Source organism: Daktulosphaira vitifoliae, unplaced genomic scaffold (assembly GCF_025091365.1).
Source record: "Daktulosphaira vitifoliae isolate Bord-2020 unplaced genomic scaffold, ASM2509136v1 Scaffold_5, whole genome shotgun sequence".
NCBI classification, from domain to species: domain Eukaryota; kingdom Metazoa; phylum Arthropoda; class Insecta; order Hemiptera; family Phylloxeridae; genus Daktulosphaira; species Daktulosphaira vitifoliae.
Window position 1 is genome coordinate 16,146,396 of NW_026099576.1, and position 12,388 is coordinate 16,158,783.

Consider the following 12,388-nt stretch of genomic DNA (forward strand, 5'->3'; position numbering starts at 1 on the left):
AAAAGTAGAAAATATAACTTACTTTCAATTTATTAACTGTTTTTGTAAATTGAAAAATATTTTCTTCCAACTTTTTTTTTTCCATTTGTAAAGATTTGTAGCGTTCACTTGTTAATTTTTTTGATAAATCTGCAGATGGTTTAGATTCTAATGATGAATAACTTTTGTTTTCAATGGTTAAATCAATGTTAGGTATAGACTTATTTTCAGGACTATACTGTTTACATGGACTTTCATCATCTAAAGTGATAACATCAATATTTTTGTTACTAGTACACTCATTGATTTTGTTTTTTAAATGTGGACGAACTAATATACTGCTATTAGAAATAGGATTGTGATCTTCTAAAACAGAATTAGCTAATTGTAGGTCTTCGAAAAATGGTCGACTTTTATTAGATGAAGAGATAATAGATTTATTGTTAATAGTAAAGTCAATATCAGAACTGGAAGGTTCAATTAAGGATAAATCATTTAACTGGTCTTCTATTTTACAACTTTTGTTGCTAGGCGTTGAGCAAATTTCTTTAGATGAATTTATAATATCATCATCTGTATCTGATTCTAAAATTGCACAGCTTTCCTGAAATAAAACAAAAATATAGATATTAAAAACAAACAATATATAAGTTAACTTAATTATACACAGTTGTTAATAACACTAAAAAATTCTCTCATATTTGTCATTTTTGGAACCATGAATATATATTTCATTTGATTTAAAACACATTATAGATATGATTAGTATAAGTGTTTACAAAGAATATGAAGGAATATCAGCCCAACATTCATGAAGATAAATTTATACATTATTAATGCACAGGCACTTTGATAATATTGTATTTTTTAGCGTCATGCAGCACATCAATCATCATGTTGCAGACTTTTTTTTACCTGTTTTGTCTTATTACTTTTGGATAATATATACGTTCATTTTCTTTTATAGAACTTTACTATTGTGTTATTGATATGATACAAAATGAAAAATATTGTTTTAATGTTACAGCAAAATGCTCAAAAAAAGGTCAACAATGATGTAAACATTTTAGCATTACTAACAACTGGATAATTAGTATAATCTAAGTAAACAAATAATACATAAAAAGCTTGATTATGTTGTTGTTATCAATTTAGTTTTAAAAAAAGGGGATTTAAATTAATTTTTCTTTTCTTTTTTTAACAAAAAATGGCAATTTAAATAGTTTTTCTTTTAAAACTTATATACTTATCATTTTTAACTTTCAAACTAAATACATCTAACCTTATTATTCTTATAACTAAAAATTATTAAATTACAATAATAAGTTAATGAAAAATAAAATATTTTTATATTAAATAGTTTATAAATTAATTCAATTCAATATATAAAAACATTAGTAAAGCATAGAAGTATAATTTTAACACACTAAGAGTATTTCAAGTATACATTATTATAGTATATAAGTGTGTAAAAGGTAATTTTTTTAACACTAGCTATTAAATTTTATTTAAAATAATAAGTTTTTTGAAACATTTTTTCTAGTTTTTTTTAACTACGACTATAAATTCATTTATCTGTTATGAAATAACATTTAAATCCATCCCTTATACCTTATAGGAGTATCAACTTTATTTTTTTAATGACAACATACATATTAAACTAGATTTTTAAATAGAAAATTATCTAGTTAAGAAAATAACTGGTTGATAATGATTTTTGGACCAATATTTTGGAAGTTATTAGCATTTTAAAAATTAGACCAGAGGTTAAGCGCGTATGCTGCTATTTTTATCATTAGTCATTTTTTGGTTACACTCCTATTGTGTAGCCACATTTCTCAAAAAATGTGAATACTTCCAAAACACTAGTTTAAAAGTTGTAATTGACCAGTCATTTTTTTAATTTTTCTTATTTCTCTTCATTTTTTATTTTAAAAGCTATTTTAAAAAATTATAAGAAAAATTAAGTGGTTAACGTTATAAAAACCATCTTTTATACTTTTACATTTTAAATATTCTCACAAGAATAAAGAGATAAATACCATTATAACAAAAATAAATGTATAGTTATAATGTTTTTTAGAAGATGTACAAATTTTTTATGAAAATCCCCCTAAGTCAATACCTTGAAAACTCCTATATTTTTTATAATGCCTGATAACACATGATAGGACAATGAAACAGATGATTTATGATCAATATTTGATTGATCCTTAAATAAGGAATTTAATTAAATATATATCTAATAAATATAAATATTAAGTACAAGAGCTACCATTTTTCAATCAATGCAAAAAAAATGTCCCCTTTCCAAAAAAGATTCATTATTTAAAGAAATAAATATTGAAACTCTTTTGTTTCACTATTAGATTCAATATGTTCATTAAACATACTTAAGTTTGAAGAAAATTACTGTTTATTTATTAAATTGTTTATATTACATTAATTATAGTAATATTTTTAAAATAAAAATAATACATTAAAATATGTTATTATTTAAAACTTAATATTTGCACTAAATATTTTGAATGTTACCTCATAACAGGCTACTCCCATATAAAATGTTGTGCTAATTATCAAAAAAAAATGAGCAAAAGGATAATAATAATAATTATTATTATTACTTAACTCAAGGATAAATAGTAAGAGGCCTATATTATGCGTCCTATTTCTCAATTAAAACTTACATTTCTGTTTTATCAATATCACCTTAGAGCATATAAAAAATCATAAGACTAAACTTAATTTCTCAACAAGATATTTGCACAGATATCATGCAACTAAATTGATTTGACTATATCAATCAATTTCCTGCACTTTTTACTAAGTTAATTCTATGTTTCTATAGTTGACAAATTCTCAATAAGATATACAATTTGACTTATTACAAATTTAAATTATGATTAATTTTTAATTTTAAATAAAATCTACTTTGCTAGTATGGCTTGACATTTCTTTTTCTTCTTTACTAGACTCATCACTTGAATCCAAAAACAAGTTTTTTTTATTTGATCGCCACCTAGGAGTTGAAATAAGTGATTCATTATCCAATGAATTAAGTTGTTCTGAATTATCTTTATTTTTTACAACTTTATCATCCTCATTTTTACATGGAGAAATGTCACTCAATATCTAAAATTAATTATCAATTAAAACATTATTTATTCAAACAAAAAAATTACATACATGTGAAGTAGAGTTTCTTGAAACATTGTCATCCTTTAAATCTTCATCAGGTTTATTGCTAATTCTTAAAAATGATTGAAACTTGTTATAAAATAATAAACATCGTTAATAAAATTAATAATTATTAAACATACTCAAGTATACTATCCGATTCTGATAAGTAAGATATATTAAATAATGATTTTTGTAAATTAAATTTACGATGAGAAAATAATCGTTCTGCCTTAGCACTATCCATGTTGTTAAATGATTTCTCATTTTCACTATCACTATTACTTGTTTCAGATGAATCACTGTTTATTTTTCTAGCATTTCTTCTAGAATTTTGTGACGAAGTTGATCGAGAAGACTTCATATCTAGTATTATATATAAAAAAAATTTTTAATTTGTATAACAATATTTTAATTTACTTTCAAATCAATTTTATTGAGATATTGGTTTAGCTAGAAAGTCTCAAATTATGATTAAATAGTAATAATAGACAAATAAATTTTGTTTTCCATAAAACAACTGTTATCCTAATCAACCCGGTTTAAATTCAACATTTAACGAAAAAAATTACAGTGCAACCAAGATCCTAAAATGAAAGTTGTATGGAAGCAGTGAGAATTTTTAATTGACTAAAATGTTATTTTGTAACAATGAAATCATTATTTAATAATATAATACATTAAATCCAATAATGCTTATATTAACTTAACATTAATTTTATATTGTATCATAATAAAATAATTTAAAAAATGTCAAGTAAGTAAATATTAGTATGTATTATCAATTGCATCGTGGATTGCCAATAAAAGTCTAATCTACTTTGTAATATCTTTTTTCCTATTATAGCTATTTTAATTAACATTCATAATATATTTATGACCCACTACTAAATTTCAAAAAGTTGATAAATACTTCATTTATATGAGGTATTTTTCATGAATATAAAATAAGTAATTTAGAAATAACGATTCCTACGTATTGTACTGCCGTAACAATAGCAGGGGTAGCTGGTACAGCTGAAGGGCCATTTCATTAGGCTTGCTTTGTCAGAATAACGGTAAAGCAACGACAACAAAATTTACCCAAGCAAATTTTATTTAATTCGAAATATTTAAAGAGTCAGTATTAAAAAACGGTAGAACAATGTGGACAAGTATAGATGATATCTGATTAAAATTACTATCATAAGAAATGCTTCGATGCAAATATGTAGATAATGTTTAATTTTAAGAAATTGGTAGATTATATCAAAAGCAAAATGAACTCCTATTTCCTTATTTATATTCTGATTATAAGTTTTATGATATCTAAGTGTAGTATATGAATAAATATTTAATAAATTTAAATTTATTTATTATTACATATTTAATATATTCACAGACTAATCCTTGACCGGCTGACGTTCACCTGTATTTATGACAATGCAGCCGGTCACCAATAAGTGATAAGACATCTCCAGTTACGTTTAATGAGCGATTTAGGAAAGTCAACACGATTGGTGCACTACTATCTTAATCCGAGTGATATCCAAATCAGTGCATTGGTAATACCACGACCGTGTAATTCTCCCCGTCAAACCGCTCATTTTTGATTTAAAATACATTCACATTCGGTTATCATGGTTTGAGGTCGGGCGAGTGTCTAGTTTGAAGTACTTTTAGATCTATTGAAGTAGTTTCACATCAGATAAATGAATGTCGGTCAGATCTCTTTCTCCAGTAGATAATAGAAGGGTGTCAGTTACCTCACACTCATCAGTGACACTTGTAAGTTGCTTTGAAATTATCACTGCCTCATCTTCCCCTGTCAGGTCAATAGCGGTTAAAATCAATAGCACACGTCGTGGTTTTTTTTTCGCTTCCAGTTCTCAAAATCCCATTTTTCCTGTTATCTCTTCAAGGTTACATGATACGCATTTCTGTATGTTGGTTCCGATACCATTGTCAACAATTGTTAACCTGTGGACAAATTAATATTCTTTCTAGGGGTTCTATTTTTTAATCATCCGTTTATGAATGTACACGTTTGTTCGCGATCGGAACGTATGAAATATCGAACGGTTGGGTTTGGTTGGGTTATTTATAGTAATAGAAAGATTTCGTTTAGTTGGTTTTTTCTCATTTTTTGTAACGTCCTGTCCATTACCATCAAGTTTATGAGATCTTTTCTTAGCCTGTCTGCTTCAGCGTCGTAAGTTGGCTCCTTTGTTTGATATGAACTAACATAAAAGATGACCTTAACATTAGCAGCAAAACGTTGTCATACTGCACAAAAAGAGTTAGTATCTAAGTCTCGTCCTTTACTAGATACGGTTAATTCGAACTGTATGTCGGTTTTTCCCACATCAAGTATTCCGATTATTTATCGGTTTTTGCCATCTTACATAGGGGTTTTTTTGCACGATGATTGCTCTCTCTTATACAGAAACATAAAAAACACGCACTCCGTTAAGCCGTTTAAAGTTTGGTTTCACCAAAAATATTTTAATATTTTTGGCTTTACTGTAGATTCTCTTGTCTATTTTCAGCAACTTTTCAATTTTTTAGCCGATACGGTTTTCTTTTTCCACCAAGTTTTTTTTTATGTATCCCGCTTGCTTATCAGTTTAATAATTACGACTAAAATGAGAGCCAATATTCTCAATATTATTTCAATGGTTTCTACCTTGGACAAGCCGCAATTGTAATGCCAAAATAGTTGATATTTTATATTATAAAATCATACAAAACCTGAATTGGTTTTTGTTTTCGTCTTAAAAGCTAAATACGAATTTTTTTATGCTTATCTTAGCCGTCAATTTTTATCAAAAACTCGACATAAATTCGGGTATAATGTGCTTAATATGTACCACGAAATCGATCTTTGTTTTTTAGTTTTTCGGTAACTAAATTAATCCATCTATCCGTTAGTATTCCAGTTTCTACGAATACTTTAGCAGTGGCGTTTAAAAATCTTTGTGCGTTCTCAACTTTAGTTTCTTTATATTTGAGTAAATACATTTGGACTAAATCGCTGTTTCGTTTTGACGCGACAAATGATTTCACAGCTGCTGTATTATTATCTGCGCGATTAACATTAATATTATAATAATCAAGATGATTATGCGGTTGACCACCAGAACATCTATTATTATTATTATACATTTTGTCAATAGTTAATTAGGGTATAATATAAGAAAAATATACGGATTGATGCAAGATAGTTCGTATTTAAAATAAGCATCTTTATTTTGTCTAATATAATTAATTTTACTTAATCCGGTTGTTTCCATATTACTTGTTAACGGTTAATTAATACGACTGTTTATTTATGCAGCATAGTTATAAGACGAATTATTTTGTGTTTGTAACGCAATTTATTCGGCGGATGGCTGTTTTAGAAATCCATTGAAGACCAAATTTTGTTGAGTTTTTCTATCTGTCTAATTAATAAATTAAATGTTTGTAATTGCTTTGAAAAAATCAATTACTACTACAATATCAATATCTACTATATTTACGCGGTCGAATTTACTTTCGACACAACTTTTAATAAATAAGATTTAAGGATTAATTATATATATAATCTGGGATGAACTGATAAAATTAACAATAGACATATAAAAAAAAATGAAATATAACATAGTAGAAGTAATACTTTCTCAGTTTCGCATTAAAACAAAATTGAAGTTCATAAACTTTGTATTGAATGGTATTTTAATTGCTTGTAATATATTAAAATAACAATAGAATTTTGTCACTTAAATCATGCAACACAAATTAATAAAATTACTTAACTTGGATTTAAGAGAGTTAAAATTTCAAATAAATTATTTTTTCTATGATTCCAACTGTATTTAGAGAGATTAATAACACAGTAGCCTGTAATCATATGGTTATACAGTATATGTCTGTAATGACAAAAAACGATAACAGCTCTATCGATTAGTTATTATTACACATTATGCCTTCGTTACAATTTTGATTTTTGATAACCCCGTTGTCATTTCATTTGGACGCTATAATTATTTGTAACTAACACAATAATATTAATTTTGTTTATATATTTTTAGTATAATTGACTGAAATTTATCCTTTTTAATCAATACGTTATTGGTCCATTATATAATATAATTTTAAGCAAAACTTTAAAAAAATTTCTATGAAAACCAACAAGAAATACATTTTTTGACTAAGTAGGTGTATAATGTTATTTGAATAAGAAACATATTTATTTCATATATTTAATGAATTAAGACAATACATAGTACAATGAATTAATATATATAAATGGTTAATTATATATTATAGTTTACTCTGACATATTTTAAAAACATGAATAATTCGTTTTCATTATTGATTAATAAATTGGAATTCTTTTTTAAATGTATTATTTACGTGGAACATCACTTAATTAATAAATGAGACTTCCTGCAATGATCAATAATTGTTTTTTTATCATATTTAATTAAAATGTTTGCTTTATTCACTTAAAATATTTAGTGACATAATTATTTAAGAGTACAAAATTACCTCACTAAATTTTGTACATTTATCATTATTATGTGTTGTACATGTTAATTATGTTTCAGTTTTCTATTAAAAATCATAAATTATGAGTTCAGAGAAGTTTGACATGAGTAAAAGTCTTTGGGATCAAAATACTTTTACAGGCCGTTGGAATTATTATTTTTGGGTGACAAATCCATTGTTATGTTTGAAAACAGATGAAGAATTAGAAGAAGCAAAATTATTACGTTTATCTTTCATGTTAGTAATTATAAATAGTACAATAAATATTTAGATAAATTTATAAATTATTTTTTAGAGAAATAAATGTTGTTTAAACGTATAAAACCATTATTACTATTTTTTTATGTACATTAAATATTACTTAAGATCAAAAGTTTATGTATATTTCTAAGAACTGACATAGTTATCCTTGAATGGTGCTACTTAAATTATCCAAATTAATGAGTAATTATTATCTACAATTGCCTATAATTTACCACAGTACCACTTGAACTTCATAATTATAGAATAATAAAAAATTAGTTATGATAAATATTAGTTCTTTATAAGATATATTAACTAAGCAATTCTGTATTGTTCACTGTACTATTTAAATTTTTCTATAGAAATGGTACTCATCCACCAGGAACTACTAGAGAACAATTATTAACTGCTAAACAAATTTATGAAAGTTCCTTTCATCCAGATACGGCTCAAAAACAAAATGTATTTGGTCGAATGTGTTTTCAAGTCCCTGGTGGTATGGCAATTACTGGAGCTATGTTGTCATTTTATAAGTATGACTTATTATTTATTAGATAATTAGCTTATTTTTATATATTTTATGTATTTTAGAACAGTACCAGCAGTAGTGTTTTGGCAATGGATAAATCAGTCATTTAACGCTTTAGTAAATTATACAAATCGCAACGCGAATTCACCTCTTAGTCAAAATCAAATGGGTGTTGCTTATGTATCAGCAACAGTAGCTGCTTGTTTTACATCAATTCGATTTAAACAATACCTAACTAAAAATACTACACCTTTTTTCCAAGTAAAATATTTTTAGTAAATTTTGTTTAATATAAATTGCCATTTTTTTTTATGATACCAATATGTAAAAAATAACATCGTCATAAATATCTATTCATATTACTTTAGAGATATGTTCCATTTGCTGCAGTTGCTGCTGCAAATTGTGTTAACATACCATTAATGCGTCAGAATGAGTTATTAGAAGGAGTGGATGTTTTTGATGCTGAAAAAAATAGAGTGGGATGTTCTAAAGTATGATAGATTTTTTTTTAAGAATAAATTATCTATTGTTATTAACTATCATGTTAAATTAATATTTTTAATCACAGTTAGCTGCTGCTAAAGGAATTTCACAAGTTATTCTTTCTAGAATTGTAATGTGTGCACCTGGAATGGGTAAGTAGAAATATTTATTATTTAGTATTTTAAATATTATATAAATGCATTAACAATTTATTTAATTATAGTATTGCTTCCTGTAATTATGGAAAAGCTTGAAAAAGAAAGTGTATGGTTTAAAAAAAATACATGGTTGCATGCACCTTTTCAGACACTTGCCGTTGGATGTTTGTAAGTATTGTGCTACAGCATTACATTGATATAATACAAGAATTCCAAAAAAAAAATAGTTTTAAAAGTATATACTTGATATTATCTATTTGTGTTTACCTAAATTGATTAATATTAACTGTGGATATATTAGAATATTTCACTTTTAATTTAAAAACAGCATTTTAGTTAAATTATATATTTGATAATAATTAAGAACATTGTGTAAAATCAAATCCTTTTCATTTACAGTTTAATTGGTATGGTACCAACAGCTTGTGCTCTCTTTCCTCAATTCAGGTAAATAACATGTATATTTAGCATTTATACATAAAAATATATTTTAAAAACATATAAAGCACAATTTTTTTTAATGAACTTATAAAGTTCTAAGTAAATTTTAACAAAATTTTTTATGGTTTAAGTATTTTACTAAACAAAAAATAAATTAATTTTTCAGTCCCATAAAACTAAGTACATTGGAAAAGTATGAACATGCTGCTTATTGTGACATAATTAACAACTGTAAAAATCCTCCTGCTATAGTGTACTCAAACAAAGGTCTTTGAGAAAATTAAATATGTAAGAAACATTTTCAAGAAGTACTAGTCTTTATAAAGTTACTATTTATTTAAGCTGGAATTTAATATCCATTAATTTAAAAATCATGTTATAATTATTCTTAATCAAGTGCTTCCATTAAATCTAAATAAGATAATTTATAAATATAATTAGATATTATTGTAATTTATTATATTCTAAGTATCAAAAGATGTAACTGAATCGTTGTTAATTAAGTTTATGGTCATATGTTATACTATTTATTATCTGTTTAATAATATTTACTAAACTGCTCTGGTTTGGACTTGCAGCTTAATAATTTTACATAATAAGTAAACCCATTTTGTTGGTTAATCTCTATTAATTGTAGACCATAATCTTATTAGTAAATTAATATAAATGGAATCATTTTAAGCAGATTACTTATTATTTTTTATTTTTAATATGATAATTGAATGCACAGCTAGAATAACTAGATATTTTCATTTTCAAAAATTTAAAAATAAACCAGTGAAACAAACAAAATAATTTTCAAGGGAGTATTATCATTTTTTTTGCTCTCCAAATATTTTTTATTCTATATTACTCTTCTTCTTTTTCCTCACCATAATCCCTATTACTTGGAGTCGGCCAAGTATTTTATTTTTATTTTATAACACTATGTAGAAATATTAGAATAAGCAAAAAAAAAAACCCAGCACAGTGATTAAAATCACTATAAAAAAAAAACGCTTCGATGCAAATCTTTAGATAGTGTTTAATTTTAAAAAATTGGTGGATTATTCCAAAAGCTACATGATCTGCTAGTTCATTATTAATATCCTAATTAAGATAAAGTATGTCGAATGAAAAAAGGATTATTAAAAAATATTATTTCTCATAAAAAAATAATGTTGATCCATACACTTTTCAATATGTCATAGCATTATAAAGTTAAAAATGTAAAATACAAAATCGAAAATTTTCACACAAAAATAGCATTCGGTAGCCATTTTCACCGTGAAGATAAAATAAAGTCCGAAATTTTTTTTTACCATTATAAAGTATATTACATTAGCTTTAATTTAAGATATATATAAAAGTGTCAGACCTTCCGGAACACTTTCAAAAGTTACGTTGAAAAAGTTCTACTTTCTACATGAATTTTTTAGACTTGAACCCCCCTCGTATATAGGGAAATGGTCCGATTTAAAAAAACAGTATGTCAAATAAAAGATGTGTATAAATACTACTCCTCATGAAAAAATTGTACTGATCCATACATTTTTCAAAAAGTTATAGCATAATAAAGTTAAAAATGTAAAATACAAAATCGAAAATTTTCACACAAAAATAGCATTCNAAAATAAAATTGAGAATTTTCACACAATAATAGCATTTGGTAGCCATTTTCACCTTGAAGATAAAATAAAGTCCGAAAATTTTTTTTTGCATAATAAAGAACAGTACATTAGCTTTAATTTAAGATATATATAAAAGTGTCAGACTTTCCGGAACACTTTCAAAATTTAAGTTGAAAAAGTTAATTTTTTGTGAAAAAGTTGTCATTTTGAATCCCCCCCTGTAGGCAGGTAAAAAGTCAGATTTATAAAAAAAATATACCAAATGATAGGTAAAGACATCATGCATCTACAAAAAAAAGAATTATATTGATCCATACATCTTTCGAGAAGTTATAGCATTATAAAGTTAAAAATATAAAAAAGAATTTTTTTACAAAAATCGTATTTTTTTTATTAAGTTTAATGTCTGTTTTCACCATGAAGATAAAATAAAGTCCGAAATTTTTTTTTACCATTATAAAGTATATTACATTAGCTTTAATTTAAGATATATATAAAAGTGTCAGACCTTCCGGAACACTTTCAAAAGTTACGTTGAAAAAGTTCTACTTTCTATATGCATTTTTATGTTTTGAATCCCCCCTGTATTTAGGGAAATGGTCCGATTTAAAAAAACAGTATGTCGAATGAAAGATCTATATAAATACTACTTCTCATAAAAAAATTGTAATGATTCATACATTTTTCAAAAAGTTATAGCATAATAAAGTTAAAAATGGAAAATACAAAATCGAAAATTTTCACACAAAAATAGCATTCGGTAGCCATTTTCACCATGAAGATAAGATAAAGTCCGAAATTTTTTTTTTTCATGATAAAGCATATTACATTAGCTTTAATTTAAGATATATATAAAAGTGTCAGACCTTCCGGAACATTTTCAAAATTTAAGTTAAAAAAATTAATTTTTTGTGAAAAAGTTGTCATTTTAAATCCCCCCTTGTGGGCAGGTTAAGGGTTAAATTTATGAAAAAAATATACCAAATGAAAGGTAATGATATTATGCATCTATATAAAAAAGAATTATATTGATATGTTNTTTATGCATCTATATAAAAAATAATTATATTGATGTTTATTTTTGAAAAAGTTATGGCACTTTTAAGTAAAAAAAATTTCGAAAATTAGCGATTTTTAAATTCGTAATTTTTTTAATTTTTTTGGAGGTTTCCCCCTTTTACGGGGAACGAGGGAATTTTTTTCAATTTTTAAGGGTAATGTCTTCGACTAGATACGATTTGTGATCTTTTGAC

General features: G+C 25.2%; 2 protein-coding genes across 4 annotated transcripts in view; one reads left to right on the forward strand and one right to left on the reverse strand.

The window, feature by feature from the left end:
• Positions 1-12,388, reverse strand: part of LOC126907256 (transcription termination factor 2-like) — a 31,701-nt gene that overhangs the window by 6,576 nt on the left and 12,737 nt on the right. For 2 of the 3 annotated variants that reach the window (XM_050688391.1, XM_050688392.1), the window contains exons 3-6: positions 3,300-3,522; positions 3,166-3,229; positions 2,911-3,111; positions 23-583 (exon numbers count right to left, since the gene is read on the reverse strand). In XM_050688391.1, coding sequence (XP_050544348.1) covers positions 23-583; positions 2,911-3,111; positions 3,166-3,229; positions 3,300-3,522 — 1,049 coding nt within the window. Of the gene's footprint in view, positions 1-22; positions 584-2,910; positions 3,112-3,165; positions 3,230-3,299; positions 3,523-4,564; positions 4,730-12,388 lie in introns of those variants that run through there. The other variant, XM_050688390.1, reaches the window with a different exon arrangement.
• On the forward strand, positions 7,126-9,833 carry LOC126907262 (sideroflexin-2). Its single transcript, XM_050688402.1, has 9 exons — positions 7,126-7,331; positions 7,728-7,905; positions 8,274-8,444; positions 8,503-8,701; positions 8,809-8,934; positions 9,012-9,078; positions 9,150-9,252; positions 9,484-9,531; positions 9,692-9,833. Exons 2-9 carry the CDS (start codon positions 7,751-7,753, stop codon positions 9,798-9,800), a joined length of 978 nt encoding a protein of 325 aa, XP_050544359.1. The 5' UTR covers positions 7,126-7,331; positions 7,728-7,750; the 3' UTR covers positions 9,801-9,833.

Bases quoted from the DNA above. Each gene is read 5' to 3' on its own strand.
- LOC126907262 (XM_050688402.1), top strand. From the start codon at position 7,751: ATGAGTTCAGAGAAGTTTGACATGAGTAAAAGTCTTTGGGATCAAAAT. The intron at 8,702-8,808 runs GTAAAATATTTT...ATATTACTTTAG, and splicing joins ATACTACACCTTTTTTCCAA to AGATATGTTCCATTTGCTGC. The intron at 9,253-9,483 runs GTAAGTATTGTG...TTTCATTTACAG, and splicing joins ACACTTGCCGTTGGATGTTT to TTTAATTGGTATGGTACCAA.